This window comes from Taudactylus pleione, unplaced genomic scaffold (genome assembly GCF_031769625.1).
Source record: "Taudactylus pleione unplaced genomic scaffold, aTauple2 ptg000218l, whole genome shotgun sequence".
Classification (NCBI taxonomy): domain Eukaryota; kingdom Metazoa; phylum Chordata; class Amphibia; order Anura; family Myobatrachidae; genus Taudactylus; species Taudactylus pleione.
Genome location: NW_028284620.1, coordinates 7794312 through 7815589, shown reverse-complemented (window position 1 = coordinate 7815589; position 21278 = coordinate 7794312). Strand labels below are relative to the sequence as shown.

At 46.3% G+C, this 21278-nt stretch overlaps 1 protein-coding gene across 7 annotated transcripts in view; it reads right to left on the bottom strand.

Moving 5' to 3' along the window:
• Positions 1-21278, bottom strand: part of PCM1 (pericentriolar material 1) — a 225883-nt gene that overhangs the window by 80481 nt on the left and 124124 nt on the right. For all 7 annotated transcript variants that reach the window (XM_088478763.1, XM_088478762.1, XM_088478760.1 and 4 more), the window contains 2 exons: positions 3510-3667; positions 1217-1346 (listed from right to left, as the gene is read on the bottom strand). In XM_088478763.1, coding sequence (XP_088334889.1) covers positions 1217-1346; positions 3510-3667 — 288 coding nt within the window. The remainder of the gene's footprint in view (positions 1-1216; positions 1347-3509; positions 3668-21278) is intronic.

The window sequence follows — 21278 nt, the reverse complement described above, 5'->3', positions numbered from 1 at the left end:
GGCAAACCTTATGTCTTTTTCCCCCGTATTTTCACTACCAGGACTAGCTCAGATAAGCCCAGAGCTAGTTGTGCTTTTAAGGTGGGACCACACCTCATTTATAATTTTTTTCATTTTTACAGTTTTATAATCTATTTTTAAACACAGAAGCATGCACAGAGCTCACTGATCTGTGCATGCCTCTGTGTAACTCGCACCTGCTCAGGCTATACTCGCTAGCCTGAAGCAGGTCTATTTTTTTTATGCAAGTAAGCAATATGTAATATTAGTATAAGTAATATGTGCAAGTTAAAAACTCGCACTCTGGGCTGATTGAGCAGTGCACGTATTATTATCGGCAAACTGCAAGTACGCAGGACCGTTCAGAACAGGCCCTGGTGATCGCACGCAGCCCCTGATTGACAGGCAAAAGTATTTAAGGGGCGGTGCGGGGAAGGCTGGCATTCCAGAAAACCGAGTCGTGTCGGCCCTGATTTCTGGGAGTGACAAGGTCAGGGGCTGCTTCCACGACAGAGTTTCCTGGCCTCGCAAGCTGGCCAGCCTGCGTACGTGAAGGCTTACTCAGCTGGCCGGCAACCTGGCGCTGTCCACCATCATGACCGATGCCTGCGACCTCGGTAGCAGTGCTGGGCTTGCAAATGCAGCAGGGAGTGTTATACACCTTCTGCTGCATTTGCATATTATCAAAGACGGAATTGCAACTTTGAAATTCTATCCTAAGCTGAATCACCCCATCTATTACATTGGCAGAGTTATATTTTCCATGGGAAAACCTCTGCATACGAGTTTCAGCAGTGCAAGTTGTGGGGGCGTGAGAAACATGAGAAAGCATGTTCTCCCACTGTAGTACATAGGGCGAGTTCTAAAAATGTGTGAGTGTAGCTCTATACTCGCACATTTTCAAAATTCGGACCCTATTACATTTGGCCCCCTTTATGGTTCAATCACCAGGCTACAGATGGTATTCCTACACTTGGCTCCCAAGCTCAACTGAAACAATGGCATTCTCTGTAAATGTAGGCTCTGCCAAAATGCACCATAACACATAAGTATTTTAATGTATTTATCATACAATCTAAGGTAAATCAACAACAAAAGGAGACAATTTTTTTATAAATTGGATTAGTGTCGCTTTATACATCACCAAATAACTCTGAGCACATTTTAATAAGAGTTACAACAGGTTATTGCCAAACTCATTAAGCATTTCTCACACCTGAAGGTCAGGACATGCTTTCCGTAACGTCTGAATTTTTTCTTGAATTTCTATAAGTTTCTTTCTTTCTTCTTGTAACTGTTTTAATTCCTGTTGCTGCTGCTGGAGCTTCGTTTCATAAAATTTCTCTCTATAATATTAATGTTTATATTAAGAAAAAATATAAAAAAAAACAAAACAAAACAAAAAAAACACACCTTCAAAAGGGTTTTAGTAACCTTATTCCAGACAATATGTTGTAGGTGTAGTTTACCTAATGTGGGTGTGGTTTAAATAATTATTGCAATTTGTGACAAACTTATGTAAAAGAGCTACGGATAACACACCTACCAGCCCCATCTGACAAATACTGAGACTATTCTAGTGACCGATAAACAATACATGAACCATTCTGACTGGCATACAGTGTAGGGGGCCATTCTACTCTATATGAAAAACAATAATATTACTGACTTGACATGGACTTTATTTTCACTTATATGAAAGTATACAAATGTCACAGCAGCAGGAGTTTGTACTGTGACGCCCACTAGCGGTGTCTCAAAACCGTTGCTTGTGTACAAAGTTGCACCATCAGTTATACCGTTTATCTTCTGCGCAACCATATATGGTCGCTCCGAATGTCCATTGCAAGTAAGCAATCGGAGCCTTTACCACTGTGTACAAATTCACAATTGCAGGCTGAGATACGCCCCGAAAACTGCCTTGACACGCCTGCTTTTGCCGTGCCATCCCCATTACCTCCCACAACCGATTCTTCAAACACACTGCATCCAAGTCCTCACTGCGACAGTCGTTGGTGATGTAACTAGGTGCATGCGCAGTGTGACTCATACACATGTGCAGTATAGAAAAAAAATTCCTCAACTATAAAAATATTGGCATTGAATCCACCTCTGAATCAGGCCCTAAGTAGCATATTATGCCCAATACTTTACCCTACAAACCCTGGCTTGATTATGATGATATTGATGTCTCAATATATACCCTAGCACAAACAGTAATACTACTGAAATTATTTCTAAAATCAGAGGTAAAATGTATCCGAGAACGTGTGGTCTACAGTATAAAAGGCAATACTTCAAGAGCATTACAAGTCACAGCAAAACAACCCCCCCACACATACATATATCATACACATAAGCTAGCACTCCCCTTCACACACACACACAGATATACAGTATACACAAACAAGTACTATCCCCCCCAAGACATATATAATACATACACAAGCACTCTGCTATATATATATATATATATATATATCTATCTATCATACACACATAAACTAACACTCCACCTCTCCCCGAAGCCACTTACCTGGTATCTGATGCGAATATAGGCAGCCATGAGTACAGAGGAGGTGGAGTGAAGAAAACAGGAGGAGACATACTGTGAGGAGAGGACGGAGTGGGATAGAGAAGGAAGCAGGAGAGGAGGGGCCAGCTTGTAAAGGAGTTCAGCTCATAGGTGGCTGGTCCCAGGGGAGGGGCCAGCCACTGTAAATAAAGCACAACACAGGGTAAAAGGGGCTGGCCCCATGATCCTGGACAGCAGCAACTGTGTACTAGTCTAGATCAGGCAGGGGATCTGCTGCATGCGACTCAGACCTAGACAGCTCTGACCTCATCTGCTGCATCTATGGCCACACACTCAGAGCGGCCAGGAGTATGCCATACATGTCTCCCGGGTGCAGTCTCTGCGCAAGCGCAGCGAGCCTGCGGCCCGCAAACGGCAACATTGTACCGGCCCAGGGGGCAGATGGCACCCTGAACCCCGGAAAAGCTCATTCGATTCCAGACCAGCAAATATGTGTAGATCACTCACTATTTGTGAGGTGTAGCAGTCCCTAGAGTTCACCTATACTGAGGACTTCTGATGTAATGGTTAACACCTCCATAGGAGAAGAACCAGACACAAGCAGTAGCCGGCTCCCAGCTGAAGTTGTCAGTCATCCGATCAAGGGCCAAATTTTACCCCTTTGCATCAGACCCGTCTCTCTTTAGGGCAGGAGTGAGCAATAAGTGGCCCTCCAGCTGTTAAAACATCCCATCATGCCCTGCCACAGTTTTACTATAAGGCCAGGCTAAAACGGATGCAGGGCATGCTGGAATAATAGTAGTTTATCTGCAGCTGGAGGGCCGCTTATTTCCCCACCCCTGCTTTAGTGTCTGCTACAGTGGTCAGTAAAAAAGGGAACTAGGTGCTGCATCTCAATGTTAGTGCCAGAAACTCCCTCTTCTCTTCAAAGGAGTCAAGACCCTTTAATAGAAGTTAAGTATATCTGCATTACCTTGCTTGTTCTTTAAGAGCTACATCTCTCTGTGCCTTAGATGCATTGGGACGTGTATTATTTGGTTGCTGCTTTGTGTCTACCTCCTCCAGTAAAAGATGAGCTCCACTAGCTGACCTATCAGCTGGTATTGTTTCAGACTCTGTATCATCACCATACTGAGGAAAGAAAGGAAAACAACAAACACAAGGTTACCATTTTATTCAATAACACTGTACAACAAATACTTTTAATTTGTTTCCTTTCTAAAAATAGTCATACATTACTAATTTGAGGTCAAGAAAAACTAAAATTATTTCAGAATGTTTTTACTAGCTCTATTTTTTGAGCTACACTACTTGCACTATACTGTATGTACATTAGTAATATAGTCATAGTGAAAAGCTATTTTAAAATAATCTGATATTTTCTTGATAGAAAATAAACAACTTATTTATTTTCTATCAATCACAAATAAGAACACAAAATGAAACAAACATACAGCATACAAAACAAACATACAGCATAGGAAAGTACTATCTAATATAGTGGCCTATTCATGGGGGTGCTTTCTCTTTGCTTGTCGCTTGTACTCCTCTTCTGGGGCATCTCTTGTCACTGTCCAACAGTAGTGATTCACCTACCCTGATATCTTTGTTCCATTGCTGAAATGTCTTGGTGGAATCGCTCACTATGCTTGTCACTCAGTGCACCACAGTTATCTGGGTAATCCCGTGAATCACATATATTTGAATAGGGGAGGGGACAAATAACTGATTCATTTAATTGAGTCATTAGGCCCAGCCCCCTCTGTGTGGATCACAGATTGCTGGTAAGATTCTCTCCATTCTGCCCACTTCACTAGGAATACCCCTACATCGTCATAAATGGGCTATATCTCAGAGCTCAGAGCTAACAGAGTTTTAAATGTCATTCATTCTTTGCATGATGAAATCAATTAGAAGTAACTATTTTCACATCGGAAACATTTTCTTTGCTGTGCAGTGTAATTGTATTAATTGATCACAACTGAAACAAATCACTAACAAGGCAGAAAGACTTTCAAGGTCAGATATTAAAAAAAGTAAAACTACACTACTGAATTTTAAAAGTAATAAAAAACAGGATTTTGGTACTTACCGATAAATCCATTTCTCCGATTCCACAGGGGACACTGGAGCATCATGACAGTGGGGTATAGACGGTGGGTTGAGTTGAGCCTGGCACTTTAAAAATCTACAAGTGTGACTGGCTCCTCCCCCTCTATGCCCCATCAGCCCCAGTTTTAAAGAACTGAGCCCGAGAGGAGACGGAGAACAGACTGAAGAACAGAGAAGAACAGGAAAAGAAACAATCCAACATACTGATACACTGCAAGAAGACAGCAGGCTGCAGGGATAAACAGTCACACAACAAAAACAGACCAAACTGCAACAGAACTGAAGCAGAACAAGTAACTGAGAACAGGCAAGAAGCACTGGGTGGGCGTCCAGTGTCCCCTGTGGAATCGGAGAAATGGATTTATCGGTAAGTACCAAAATCCTGTTTTCTCCTTCATCCACTAGGGGACACTGGAGCTTCATGACAGTGGGGACGTCCAAAAGCTAGCCTCCTGGGGGGGGGGGGGGGGGGGAGAGAGAGTGCTGAACGCCCTGCAAGACACTGCGACCAAAATTTGAAGCAGAAGCCGAAAAAGTGTCAAATCTGTAGAAACGTACGAAAGTATGAACCGAAGACCACGTCGCTGCCCTACAAAGCTGTGAAGCTGAGACACCTCTACGTGCCGCCCAAGAAGTATCCACAGAGCACGTAGAATGCGCAGAAATGGATACCGGTGGTGGTCGAGCAGAAGCAACATATGCCTGACGAATAGTCAGACGAATCCACCTGGCCAAAGTTTGCTTAGACGCAGGCCAGCCACGCCGATTAGCATCATAAAGGACGAACAGAGCCTCTAATTTACGTAGCCCCTCAGTACGGGACACATAAATGCAAAGTGCCCGAACCACATCCAAGGAGTGAGAATCCCCGGAAGAGTCCGACAATGCTGGCACTACAATCGGCTGATTCAGATGAAACTCCGAGACCACCTTGGGCAAAAAGGAAGGGCGGGTACGAAGTTCCGCCCGATCTTCGTGAAAAATCAATTATGCGGAACGGCAGGACAAGGCTCCAAGTTCAGACACTCGTCTGGCCGAAGCCAGGGCCAATAAAAGGATCATCTTCCAAGTCAAATACTTCAGTTCCACCTCCTGCAAAGGCTCAAAGGTGGATGACTGAAGAAAAGATAAAACAAGATTCATGTCCCAAGGAGCCGTGGGTGGCACAAAGGGGGGCTGAATTCTAAGTACCCCTTGAAAAAAGGTCTGAACCTCTGGAATCAGAGCTAGACGACGCTGGAAAAAAATAGAAAGAGCAGAAATCTGCACTTTAAGCGATCCCAAGCGTAAGCCCGCATCAAGGCCTTTTTGAAGAAAAAGAAGACGACGTGGTAAATGAAAAGAGGAAGTGGAAGATCCACGACCTTCACACCAGGAGATATAAGCCCTCCAAATGCGATGATAATGCGCTGATGTTACCGGTTTTCTAGCCCTAAGCATGGTAGGAATGACCGACCTAGGAACACCATGGCTTCTTAGGATGGTGGTCTCAATAGCCACGCCGTTAAATGAAGCCGCCGTAAATCCGGGTACACACATGGACCCTGTTGTAGAAGGTCCGATCGTAGCGGAAGAGGCCAAGGTTCGTCTGCCAGAAGGAATAATAGATCGGAGTACCAAACCCGACGAGGCCAATCCGGAGCCACTAGGATGACGGTGGACGACTCTCATTTGATCCGCTTGAGAATCCGAGGGAGAAGCAGAAATGGTGGGAACAGGTACACAAGGCTGTACGGCCAAGGGAGCAGTAAAGCATCTGCTCCCACCGCTGCCGGATCCATGGTCCTGGAGCAGTAAAGGGGTAGTTGATGATTTATCCGTGATGCCATCAGGTCTATCTGTGGTTTCCCCCATCTGCAAACCAGTTGATGAAAGACCTCGGGATGAAAGGACCACTCCCCGGGATGAAGATCCTGACGACTGAGGTAGTCCGCTTCCCAGTTGTCGACTCCCGGAATAAACACTGCGGAAATTACCTCTACATGTCTTTCTGCCCACAGAAGGATGCGACTGGCTTTTCTCATTGACAGACGACTGCGGGTTCCTCCTTGGCGATTTATGTAAGCCACTGCCGTGGCGTTGTCGGATTGTATCCGAACCGGAAGTACTCGTAACAGAGGAGCAGCCTGTATCAAAGCTCTGTAGACTGCCCGCAGTTCGAGAACATTGATTGGTAATAGGGATTCCTGCTGCGACCAAAGCCCCTGGAAGTGACTGCCCAGAACCACAGCTCCCCATCCGCGGAGGCTGGCGTCCGTGGTGACCAAGGTCCAATTCCAAATTCCGAAGCATCGACCCGCTAACAGATGCTCCGTTCTAAGCCACCAGAGCAAGGATATGCGGGTCCGGGGAGACAGACGCACCAGCCGATGCATCTGTAGGTGGGACCTGGACCATTGAGACAGAAGATCCAGTTGAAAAATTCTGGAGTGAAATCTGCCGAATTGAATGGCCTCGAAAGAAGCCACCATTTTCCCCAGGAGAAGGATGCAAAGATGCACAGACACTTTCCTGGGTCTGAGCACCAGATGAACCAGCTCCTGTATGGCTATGGCCTTGTCCCTTGGCAAGAATATACGAAGCAGAACAGTGTCTAGAATCATTCCTAGGAACTGAAGTCTCTGGGACGGCATCAACTGAGACTTCTGGAAGTTCACAATCCATCCGTGTTGAATGAGAATCTGATGTGTAAGGGACACTTGGTGTAAAAGGACTTCTGCCGTCGGAGCCTTGATGAGTAAATCGTCTAGGTACGGAACTATCGTCACCCTCCGAGAGCGCAAGTGAGACACCATGACGGCCATCACTTTGGTGAATACCCTGGGAGCTGACGAGAGACCGAATGGCAGGGCCTGAAACTGGTAATCAGCTTCCCTGATGGCAAATCTGAGGAAGGCCTGGTGAGGAACCCAAATTGGGACATGCAGATAGGCGTCCTTGATATCTATCGACACCAGAAACTCTCCTGCCTCTAGTCCCGCAATGACAGAATGGAGAGACTCCATCTTGAACTTGTGAAATGAAAGGATTCAAGGATTTCAGATTCAGAATGGGTCTGACTGACACATCCGGTTTTGGAACCACAAAAAGGTTTGAGTAAAACCCTTGCTGTCTTTGTGCAGTGGGAACCGCCACAAGAACCACGGCCAGCAAAAGTTTCTCGATCGCTTGACGTAAAATTAGTTGCTTCAAGGGATCGACGGGCAAACCTGTTAAAATAACGCACAGGAGGAGTGAAAGCGAACTCGATCTTCTATCCTTGAGAAACCAGATTCCGAACCCAAGTGTCTGGAGAAGTCCGTCTCCAAACATCCGAGAAACGCTGGAGACGAGCCCCCACCTTCGGATTTCCGAGATGGGATGGGAGCCCGTCATGCCACAGGCTTGTCTGCTGGCTTGGGATCTGGACGGCGGGCATTATTCACTTGACGTTCTCTAGCACGGCCTCCTCGCCCCGCTGAAGACGAACCTCGCGATCGTCCCTGAAATCTTGCAGATGCTTGAAAGGAACGAAAGGAAGGTCCCCTAAACGAGCGAAGCGGAGGAGGTGCTGATGAAGGTAGAAAAGTACTCTTACCTCCAGTGGCCAGCGAGATCCACTTGTCCAGCTCTGGACCAAATAAAATATCGCCTGTGAAAGGAAGAGCTTCCACTGCTCTTTTTGACTCAGCATCCGCTTGCCAGGCACGAAGCCAAAGTGCCCGGCGAGCCGAGACCGCCGAAGCAGAAATCCTAGCGCCTACCTGGCTGATATCTCTGGAGGCGTCTCCTAAGTATACGGCAGATTCCTGAATATGTTCTGCCAAGGTAATCAGATCTGCCCGCGGAGTGTTGGATTTAAGACCCTCAGTCAATTGTTCCGCCCATTTTTCCACAGCCTTGTTGACCCAAGATCCTACCAAGGCCGGCCGGAGAAGTGCACCTGCGGCTGTATAAATGGATTTCAAAGTGGTTTCTAATCTCCGCTCTGAGGTTTCCTTCAATGTAGTAGCTCCTGGAACAGGTAACGTTGTCTTCTTTGACAACCGAGAAACCGAAGAATCCACAGGTGGCGGGGTCTCCCACCTCTTCCTATTTTCCGCAGGAAATGGGTAAAGAGAGAAAAAACGCTTAGGAATTTGGAATTTAAGGTCGGATTCTGCTGTTGCTAGAAAAGAAGGGTGAGATGTGCTAGGTAGATCTCTGGCGGCCTCCCGTTCCCTACGGGAAGCGGCTAATTCAGAAGAAAGATCCGCCATGACCCCTGCCAAACTATTTATGAAGGAGGGAGTGACAGACTGCGTGCTAGCACACTCTGCTTCACATGTCTCGCACAGGGAAGACCCTTCGGAGCGAGCATTGGTAAATTTTTTCCTGCACTTAGTGCAGGCAAACAGCTTTTGTGAAGCAGCTTTTTCTGTCCTGGATGTCATCATGTACTCACAGACAGACACCACATACAACTCAGGAATGCAGGAGTATAGGGAGAAGCAGAATTTCAATAATAATGCTACTCAAGATGCAGGCAGAGCAATATAGGAGGAGCAGAATTGCAATAATAATGCAGCTCAGTATCAGGGGCAGACAGTGCAATATAAGGGAGGAGCAGAATATTGTTAATAATGCTACTCATAAAAAGCAGAAGGTAGTTAAAACTACCTTCTGTAATTACAGACCCCCTGTAGAAGTGGTCAGCTCTCTCCCCCTCCGATCAGTGCCTTCAGGGAGTCTCTAGCACTGATGAGGCGCCACTCCCTTCCAGAGCGCGCCAAACTTCTCCCAGGCAGTGTTAAGGAGGAAGAGGAGGAGGGACCTATACGCTCCACCTTCCTAATGGCCGCCGCTATAATTTGCGCGCGGCTTACAGTAATGTAGTCAGCCCAGCTGCGCTGACTGCGGGGGGCCAGCGGCACGACCGCCGCCAGTTATAAACGTGCCAGTGCCTTTTACACAAGCACCGGCACGCACAGGTAGGACCGCCACTGCCGAGCGCGCCTACCTAACAGCCAGCGCCGGTGTTCTCCGCAAACACCAGCGTGGCACTGACAGCCGCGCGCTGTTAACAGACCAAGCATATTATTTTCACCTCTCCTGCTAGTCAGGAGAGGTGTGCTACTTACCGGGCTGCTGCGGCCAGAGCGCTGGGCAGTGAGGGGAGAGCGGGGACCCGGACACAAGCCAGTGTTAGCTGTGGCGGGCCCCGCTGAGTCTGATGACTCGTTAACTGCCAAAGCAGCCTCCCCTCCATAGGGTGACCTGACACAGGCTGCAGTAGCCGTGTGGTCCCCTCTCTGGCGGCTCCCACATTGCAGGCAGACTGTCACAGCCAACAGTCTGCCTGTCCTCTTGCTTGATTCTTTCTTTTACAAATATAAAAATTAATTTAAGGGCTGGAGACAGCCCTGTGCACCGGCTCTACTCGGGCACATTCTAAAAACTGGGGCTGATGGGGCATAGAGGGGGAGGAGCCAGTCACACTTGTAGATTTTTAAAGTGCCAGGCTCAACTCAACCCACCGCCTATACCCCACTGTCATGAAGCTCCAGTGTCCCCTAGTGGATGAAGGAGAAATCTCTGTAAAAGTGTATAGTCCTGAGACTAACATGAATACTACAACAGAATCTTTATATTCTACAGTAGCTCTCTTTGATATTGCGGTGTTACAAGTGGGAGATGTCCCTGTTGCCACTTGGGACACAAAGATGTGTACTATGCAGTTCAACAAGCAATAGAAACTCCAGGCTCTTTAAATGGGCAAAATAAAGTTTGCCTTCCATGTATTCAGTGTTAAATCCGGCAACAACAAAAGGTTCGAAAGGAGTGTATGTAAGGATGTTAAGACCCAAGGAGCAATAATAAGTATATACTTCTGGAAAATGTACCAGACAGGGCTGAGATCTGAACAAGGTACACATTTTCAAAGCCATGTATTCTCATCCCATAAAATACATAGTTTAAACAGACAGGCTGTAAAAGTTAGCAGTGGTACATCTTGATGGGCTTGCTGTTATTTTGAGAAACCCCTGTGTACCTACCAGGGAGAACAGGGAAATTAAATAAAAATTCCAAGGTACCAGATATAGCGTCTATCAAAAACGCCTTTGGATTCCTTGTTTGTGGTTAGAAAAGCTGGGCCACGCACTGTACCATATTTTTCGCTCGAATGTGCGCATTAGCTGCAACGCGATGCAACAGAACCGCTTCCCGAGACTGCACTGATTATTTTAATATGCAAAACTTGGACATCTGTGTGTGACGGAGTCTAAATCTGTACAAAAGAACATGGCGTGAAGAAAAGCCGCGGCTGCTGCATTGTAGCAGTTCGTATACAGATTCTGGACTGCAAATCTGAGAAGACACAGATAACCTTCCTAGATTTGAAGATGCAAGTACAAATGTATATAGAGACCATAAACTTGTTTTGCTTAATGCCCATAAACTCCATCTTGAAGCCTATCCAAATGGGTATTAAGGGTTTATAGCAGTGTTGGCTAACCTTGACACTTCAGCTGTTGTGGAACTATATATCAGCATGCCCTGCCACAGTTTTAACATGCCCTAATAGCAAAACTGTAGCAGTGCATGCTGAGTTATGAAGTTCCATAACAGCTGGAGTGTCAAGGTTAGCCAACACTGGTTTATAGGTTCATACCAGACCAAAAAGATCCCTCTGTTTTTTTGACCATGAAGATATGCGAATAGAATGCAAATCACAGAAGACTAAAGGCCGAATGACAATGCTCAGACCCAATCACTTTGTTTTGTCTCCAGAAAGACCAGTGATGAAAAATAAGACTTCTGGTAGACTTACCTTTGTTAACTCTATTTCTTAGAAGTCAACAGGGATACTATGGGGAAATGCGATTGGAGTTATCCAGACACCCAACAGTTAAGCTTTCAGCTCCCAGGATGCCTCAGGTCCTCCTCCACATATACCCCGGCCACAGTCACTCAGTTTTGTAACAAGCCCAAGGCAGGAGAGGGAAGAACAATGTACACCAGAAACTCTCACACAAGATGAGGGAATCCGTGACCGAAAGAAAAATTACCCAATGCAGTCAGGTGCGTCAGGGTGGGTGCCCCATGGACCCTATGGACTTCGAAGAAAGACAGGTAACAAAAGGTAACTCTACCTTAACTTATTTTCTTCTTCAGGGTCCATAGCGATCCACAGGGATACCATGGGGATGACCTAAAGCAGTTCTCCTAAGGGTGGGGACGCTCCTGAGAAGGAAGGAGAACCCGTCACGCAAAGGAAGCATTCTGAGGGGCGAAAGTGTCAAAGGCGTAGAACCTAAGAAAAGTGGGGAAAGAAGACCACATGGCTGCCTTGCACAATTATTCAGCAGAGGCATCACGACGAAGCTCCCACAATGGTCCGACGGTCCATGTCAAATGTGATGTCGCAGTGTTTGGAACAGGGAATCAGTCTGCGTGTAAACCTGAGCAATAGTCATACGCAACCATTGAGCCAGAGTTCGTTTATTAGCTGGCCAGACTCGTTTGTGAAAACCATATAACACAAAAAGAGCGTCTGATTTTCTAAAAGAATTTGTACGATCCACATAGATACAGAGAGCATGAACCACATCCAGGGACGCGTTACCTACAGAAAGGCGTGAAGACCAAAAAGCTGGAACCACAATCTCCTCATTGACATGGAAAAGGTAAACTACCTTAGGAAGGTAACCCGCCCGTGTACAGAAAACAGCTCTATCTTGGAGAAAAATCAAAAAGGGGAGCAGCAAGAGCGCTGCTAAATCAGAGAGACTGCATGCAGAAGAGATAGTGAGGAGAAAGTGTCTTCGCTGTCAACAACTTCAAATCCACTGGGTCCAGAGGTTCAAATGGGGGAGCTTGTAACCCCTTGAGAACTAAAGACAAACCAGTGGGACAAAGGGTGGCTGCACTCGAGAAAACCCTGAAAAAAAAATTTGTAACATCCGGCAGAGAAGCAACCTTTCGCTGGAACCAAACTGACAGCTAAGAAATCTGTACACTCAGAGTGGCCAGACATAGAGCAAGGTCTCATCCAGCCTGGAGAAAAGAAAGTACCCGGGAAACCCTAAAAACCTTAGGTTCATAATTTCTGTGAGAAAACCATTGACCAAAAGAATGCCAAACTCTGTAATAGATGCGGGCAGAGGAAGGCTTTCGTGCCCAAACATCGTTTGAATCGCAGAGCTGGAGAAACCTTTGGCTCTTAAGATGGAAGACTCGAGAGCCACGCAGTCAAAGACAGACGAGGTAGGTCCGGATGCAGGCAGGGACCCTGCGCTAACAGATCAGGCCATAGAGGAAGAGGAAACAGAGTGTCTATGGATACATTCCATATGTCGGTGAATCAATGACGCCTGGGACAAGCAGGAGCTACCAATATTACTGTGCCGCTTTCCTGCTTGAATTTCCTGAGGACCCTTGGGAGGAGGGAAATAAGAGGAAAAAGATACGCCTGCTTGAAGTCCCACTTCCCTGCCAGCACGTCCACAAAGGCTGCTGAGGGGTCTCTGGTCCTGGACTCGTACCTTGGAAACTTGTGGTTGTGACGTGAAGCCATGATGCCCAGGTCTGGTAGGCCCCATAAGATTACCAGAAGCTGAAAAACCCCCGGATGTAGAGCCCCACTCTCAGGCGTGTATGTCCTGACTACTTAGAAAGAATTATGAAGCTTAACATGTTGAATTGGCGGGTTCTCGGAATTAGTACATGTAACTCTATATCTAGAGGAGTGGCTATTCTGAGCAAAAGTCACATCCCGCTAGAAATCGTATCCACTCTCTCAGATCCTGAGGGAAGATATGTTGTAGCTACAATTAAGATTAAAGGTCATACTTAGGTGTTTTGCAATATTTATGCCCCGAATGCATATTCCAAAATATTTTCCTAGAAACTCCTAGCGCTTCTTACCCCCTTAATTGCAAACCCCCTAATACTAGGTGGTGATTTTAATCTCATTTCCTCTGGTATATTAGATAAATCACAATCGTCTAAATCCTCCCCCTCTCTACCGAGGTTCGGAATCCCTTTATTAGCCGAAAGATTGCTATCTATAGATACATGGAGAGCCTTGCACCCCACCGAAAGAGAATATACATGCCTGTCGGCTGCACATCAAACTCTTTCAAGAATAGATTATACAGTCAGGTGTATAAATATTGGGACATTGACAGAATTTTCATGTTTTGGCCTCTATTCACCACCACAATGGCTTTGAAATGAAACAAACAAGATGTGCTTTAACTGCAGACTTTCAGATTTAATTTGAGGGTAATTACATTCAAATCAGGTGAACGGTGTAGGAACGGTTTCTATATGTGTCTCCCACTTTTTAAGGGGCCAAAAGTAATGGGACTATCAACTCAAAAGCTATTTCATGGACAGGTGTGGGCTATTCCCTCGTTATTTCATTATCAATTAAGCAGGTAAAAGGTCTGGAGTTGATTCTAGGTGTGACATTTGCATTTGGAATCAGTTGCTGTCAACTCTCAATATGAGGTCCAAAGAGCTGTCACCATCAGTGAAGCAAGCCATCATTAGGCTGAAAAATCAAAACAAACCCATCAGAGAGATAGCAAAAACATTAGGTGTGGCCAAATCAACTGTTTGGAACATTCTTAAAAAGAGAGAACACACCAGAGAGAGCTCAGCAACCCCAAAAGACCCGGAAGACCACGGAAAACAACTGTGGTGGATGACAGAAGAATTATTTCCCTGGTGAAGAAAAACCCCTTCACAACAGTTGGCCAAATCAAGAACACTCTCCAGGAGGTGGGTGGATATGTGTCCAAGTCAACAATCAAGAGAAGACTTCACAAGAGTGAATATAGAGGGTTCACCACAAGATGTAAACCATTGGTGAGCCTCAAAAACAAGAGGACCAGATTACAGTTTGCCAAATAACATCTAAAAAAGCCATTACAGTTCTGGAACAACATCCTATGGACAGATGAGACAAAGATCAACTTGTAGCAGAGTGATGGGAAGAGAAGAGTATGGAGAAGGAAAGGAACTACTCATGATCCAAAACATACCACCTCATCAGTGAAGCATGGTGGTGGTAGTGTCATGGGCGTGGGCATGTATGGCTGCCAATGGAACTGGTTCCCTTGTATTTATTGATGATGTGACTGCTTACAAAAGCAGCAGAATGAAATCTGAAGTGTTTCGGGCAATATTATATGCTCATATTCAGTCAAATGCTTCAGAACTCATTGGACGGCGCTTCATAATGCAGATGGACAATGACCCGAAGCATACTGCAAAAGCAACCAAAGAGTTTTTAAGGCAAAAAAGTGGAATGTTATGCAATGGCCAAGTCAATCCCCTGACCTCAATCCGATTGAGCATGCATTTCACTTGATATAGACAAAACTGAAGGGAAAATACCCCCAGAACAAGCAGGAACTGAAGACATTTGCAGTAGAGGCCTGGCAGAGCATTCACCAGGGTTGAAACCCAGCGTCTGGTGTGCAACAAAGTATTAAAAAGTGAAAGTTAGATTTAGGATTGTTTAGTTCATCCCATTACTTTTGGCCCCTTAGAAAGTGGGAGGCACATACTGTATAGAAACCGTTGTAATTCCTACACCGTTCACCTGATTTGGATGTAATTACCCTCAAATTAAATCTGAAAGTCTGCAGTTAAAGCACATCTTGTTTGTTTCATTTCAAAGCCATTGTTGCGGTGAATAGAGGCAACATTTGAAAATTCTGTCAATGTCCCAATATTTATACACCTGACTGTATATTAGTATCCCACTCTCTATTCCCTAATATACAGGACTCAAGGACTGAAACAATTTCAATCTCTGATCATGCTATGGTCTCAATTGTTTTGCGTGTTACGGATGACTACCATATACCCAAGCTTGGAAATTCGCATCATACCTTGCTAAATCTACTAAATTCAAAAATAGACTAGAATCTGCATGGAAGGAATACAGGCTCAATAATGTCTCTCACTTAGACTCGGACCCTATTTTATTTTGGATGACGGCTAAGTCTATACTCAGAGGAAACATTATCTCTTATATTTCATCGGGTAACAAAAAATATACGACTTAATATTTAGATGCCCAAACTTCACTGACTGCAGCCTTTCAGCAATTCAAGACTCACCCTTCCTCCCACACTAAACAATCCTATCTCTTAGCCAAAACTCATTTTGATGAATTTATGTCCCAACTGGTAGATAGATATTTATTCTCTGTCAACTACCATTTTCACAAATTTGGTAACAAGACAGGAAAACTTTTGACTAACCTTCTTAATGGCTCCCGTCCTCATATGGTTACCCAATCTTTAATGACGACTCAGAGTTCTCTCACGACTACCAATGCTGAGACGGCAGAAGTAATGCGTTCTTTTTACTTTAATCTCTATTCTGATGATAACCCCCCTCACGTAACATCCCATACGACACCTTGCTCTTCTCCTGATTTTTGGGACACCCTGCTTTGCACAAAGCTGACTCCTGATTTGGCCCAACCACTTATAGCTCCGATTACCCTTGAAGAAATCCCCCGGACCTGATGGTGACATTTTAGTTGCAGTCCTCAATTCTCTTCTCAAATTTCCTACACTACCTCTTCACTTCGAATCAGTCATATTAAAAGTTTTACCAAAACCTGGTAGAGATCTCACCCTTCCTAGTTCTTATCGTCCCATTTCCCTTCTTAATTTGGACTATAAATAACTTACTAAAATCATTGCAAATCGCATGAAATTCTTTTACCTGGACTCATTCACCCAGACCCAACGGGTTTTATTTGGGGACGACATTCAGAGGTTAATGTAAGGAGGGTTCTTACAGCTGTCTTCACGTCTACATCATCTGACGCCGCAATGGATCATATGATTCTCTCATTAGACGCTGAAAAGGCATTTGACCTGGTGATATGGTCCCATTTATTTACAACCCTCTCACATTTTGGATTTCCAGAAATGTTTATACGTATTTTAAAATGGTTATACCCATCTCCTCAGACCCACATCTCTTGTAATGGATTTCTCTCCTCCCCATTCACGATACAAAAAGACAAGGCAGGGTTGCCCCCTCACCACACTTCTCTTTGCTCTCGCTTTAGAACCCTTGCCCATTGCTCTAAGAGCTTCCCAAATTTTTAAAGGTATGAGAGTTGGCGATGTGGATTTGAAGATAGCTCCATTCGCTGATAAGCCAATATTCATTTCAGATCCGGAATCCTCGATTCCAAAAATATTGCGAATAATTGAGTCCTTTGGGCTGAGAGCTGGATACCGAATAAACATCTACAAGTCTGAACTATTGTCCTTTCACAAAGACCCCTCAACCCCTTCACCGTTTTCTCCCAATTCTGCATTTAGGTGTACTTCCACGAAAATTACCTATTTTAGAATTCAGATTCCTGCAGACTTAGCACTTTATATAAAGAAAATGTTTCTCCTATCATTACCAAAATTGACACTATGCTAGATAATTGGAAACTCCTCCCACTCTCTATTCTAGGCAGAGCTGCAGTACTTAAATATGTTACAAATAGAGAGCGCTTGTGAATAAACATGTATAAGTGCAACGCAATACCTGTAAAAAGAAAAGATTAGTAAACATGTTTAAAACCCTTTTTAATATTTAGGGAAGTCCATGATTGACACCAGGGTTCCGATTAAATCCCTTGCGGTGCGGTGTGATAATGGAGTCAGACGTGAATACTAGCTGTCTCTCCCTATTTCTGCCTACCTTTAGTGGCTTCCGCTCCGTCCGGGTGGTTCCCTGCACGGGGTGATAGTCTTCTTCGTCTGTGTAAACGGCACGATGCTGCAAAGGTGCAGTGTTATGACGTCACTGTGTCTCCGCTGTGTGTCAGATGTGTGCTAAAACCAATGCGTTTCAGGCTCCTGGCCCTTTTTCAAGGATAGTGCTCCTATCCTGTGTGCTCCATTTTATTGAAAGATTTAATTGATTCAATTAAAAACCTAATTCTGTAATTAGGTATAATTTCCTTTTAAAAAGTAAAATAAAGATGAAAAATAAAGGTATTTTTTTCTATTATGAGAATAGTGTTATGTTTTAAAATGTGATGTGAAAACTTGAGAAATTTAAGCAATATATGGAATTGGTTAATAAGTATTTAAAGGAAAGCATTGATCTCTATATCCATGTTTAAACCTGCAGGTTGCAAGGTTTAATAGGAGATATGGTCCATAGGGTATCCACAGGATACCTTGGGGATGTCCCAAAGCAGTATCCTTCAAGGGTGGGGACGCTCCTGTGCTGAAAGGAGAATCCGCCGCCCGAAGGAAGCATCCTGAGAGGCAAAGGTGTCAAACGCGTAATACCTCACAAAGGTATGAACATAGGACCACGTGGCAGCCTTGCAGATCTGGACTGCAGAGGCACCACGTCGAGCTGCCCACGAAGGACCCACAGACCTGGTGGAATGAGCCCTCACAGAGGATGGAACCGGAAGGCCTTCATGAAGATAAGCTTCTGAAATTGCCATACGAATCCAACCTGCCAAAGTTTGCTTTGAAGCAGGCCAACCCCTTTTACGGAAACCATAGAAGACAAACAAGGCGTCCGACTTCCTAAACGAAGAAGTTCGGGTCAACATAAATCCTTAAGGCCCTCACAACGTCCAAAGTGGCCTCACCCACTGAAAGATCAGGTGAGTTAAAAGCCGGCACAACGATTTCCTCGTTGATATGGAAACGTGAAACAACTTTGGGAAGAAATTCAGGACGAGTGCGTAGCACCGCCCTGTTTCTATGAAAAATCAGGAAAGGGGGTCTACAAGAGAGAGCCCCTAAGTCAAAAACACGTCTGGCCGAAAGCAATGGCCAGAAGGAAAATTGTTTTAGCTGTCAGCCATTTAAGGTCCACTGAGCCCAGTGGTTCAAACGGCGGTCCCTGGAGAGCCCTCAGGACCACAGCTAAATCCCAAGGCGCCACCGGTGGAACAAAAGGCGGCTGAATTCGAAGAACACCTTGCATAAAGGTGTGCACATCAGGGATTGCAGCAATCCTACGATGGAACCAGACAGACAGGGCAGACACCTGCACCTTCAGAGAAGCAAGGCGAAGCCCATTGTCTAGCCCCGCCTGTAGGAAAGCTAGCACTCTAGACAGACCGAACTCCCGAGGGGCATAACCTCTAGGTCGACACCACTGGAAGAACGTATGCCACACACGATGATATATCCTTGTAGAAGATGGTTTCCAAGCTCTTAGCATATTTTGTACTACAGAGCTGGAAAACCTCCTGGACCTTAACATGGCCGTCTCAACAGCCACGCCGTCAAAGACAGCCAAGTCAGGTCCGGGTGAAGAAAGGACCCTGTGACAGCAGGTCCGGTCATAGCGGCAACCGCAGAGGAATGTCCATGGACAGACTCTGAAGGTCTGAGAACCAGTGCCGCCCGGCCACGCGGGAGCTAACAGGAGCGTCCCTCCTTCCTGTTTGAATTTCCGATTACCAGTGGAAGAAGGGAAAACGGAGGAAAGAGATAAGCAAACCGGAACGTCCACCGGACAGACAGAGCATCCACCAGAGACGCCTTTTCGTCTCTTGTTCGAGACCCGTACACCGGCAACTTGTTGTTGTGCCGTGACGCCATGAGGTCGATCTCTGGAAGACCCCACCTGTCCACCAGAAGTTGAAAGACGTCCTGGTGCAGAGACCACTCCCCCGGATGAACGTCCTGGCAACTGAGAAAGTCCGCCTCCCAGTTGGGGACTCCTGGGATGAATACCGCTGATATGGCCGGGAGATTGCGCTCTGCCCAGACAAGGATGCGGGACACCTCTACGAGTGCCGCCCGACTTCAGGTTCCTCCTTGCCGATTTATGTAGGCCATGGTGGTGGCATTGTACGACTGGACCTGCACGGGGTGACCTTGGAGAACCCGATGTGCCTGCTGGAGAGCATTGAAAACCACGCAGAGTTTTAAGATGTTTATTGGAAGCTCCTTTTCCGCCTGAGTCCATCTGCCCTGGAACAAGTGTGGACCCGTGACAGCTCCCCAGCCCAGAAGGCTGGCATCCCTTGTTAACAGGACCGAGTTCGCCACCCAAAATGGACGACCCTTGTTGAGGTGGGTCGTCTGCAACCACCAGCCTAGGGACAGGCGAACCTCCGGAGTGAGCAGCTTCGTCTGGGATTTTAGACTCTGAGGCAATCCATTCCATTTGGACAGGATCAATTGCTGCAGAGGTCTGGAGTGAAACTGGGCATATTCCACCATGTTGAATACAGATACCATGGAGCCCAGCAGCCTCATCGCAGAGTGCAGAGACACTCGGCGACTCTGCAGACAACTGCGCACCCTCAACTGTAAGGCAGAGATCTTTTCCCCCGTCACAAAGATCCTCTGCTGTCCAATAAGGCTCCGAGGTGCAAAATCCTCTGAGACGGGATCATGGTGGACTTTTGCCAGTTTATTAACCAGCCGTGACGTTGCAGTACTGCAATCGTCAAGTCCAAGTGGCGTAGAAGGAGCTCTGGAGATCCTGCTACCAACAGAAGGTCGTCTAGGTACAGCAACAGCCGCAGGTAAGCCGCCATGACCTTGGTGAACACTCGCGGTGCTGTCGCCAGGCAAAAAGGTAACGCCCGGAACTGGAAGTGATCGTTGCGTATTGCAAACCTGAGGAACTGTTGATGGCATAAAAGAATAGGGACATGCAGGTAAGCGTCCTGTATGTTCAATGACACCATGTAATCCCCAGGTTCCAGCGCCAGAATGATGGACCGTAGGGTCTCCATCCAAAACCGCGGCACCCGTAAGGACTTGTTGAGGGCCTTGAGGTTGAGAATCGGATGGTATGACCCATTGGGTTTCTGCACCAAAAAGAGATTGGAATAGAAACCCTGGCCCCTCTGGGAGAAAGGAACAGGCACTATAACTCCAGCCTGGAGCATAGTGTGCAAAACCTTCCGCAGTTCCACGGCTTTGTTCCGGTCTAATGGAAGGCCCTGGATGGTGAAGAATCGGGATGGAGGCCTGTGCCGAAAGGAGAGGGCATACCCGTGAAAAACCACCTTGTGAACCCAATTGTCTGTCGTGGTTATCGACCAACACTGGGCGAACTGCAGCAGGCGGCCTCCCACTTTGGGATCTCCCAAAGGGAGGCCCAGATCGTCAGGCCGCAGGTTTGTCATCAGACTTAGGGGCCGGACGTCTGGTACTCCAGGCCCGTTTCCTGGGCTTGGCCGATTTTTTGGGGCGAGCCAGTTGGGGGAAAGACTGTGCTTTAGGCCTACCCTGGGCCCTGTAAGGCCGAAAGGACGACGTATCCGAACTGGAAGGGACGGCAGCAGACGGGAGACATGCAGATTTGGCTGCCGCCAGCGTGGCCACAATTTTGTTCAGATCCGGACCAAATAGGACTTCTCCATTAAAAGGCAAAGCCTCCAAGCCCTTTTTGGGCTTCCAAGATCCTTCCAAGATCGCAACCATAAGGTGCGACGAGCAGCAACAGCTGCCGAAGAAATCCGAGATGTGAGGGTACTGATATCCAAGGCCGCTTCATTGATGTAAGTGGCCGAATCCCAGAGATTGCCTACCAACTCGGCCTGTTCAGCCGAACAGTCGAAATCCAAAGACGCCTCCAAACTATCCGCCCAGCGCTCCATAGCTCTGGCTACCCAACATACGGCCATAGCCGGTCTGGA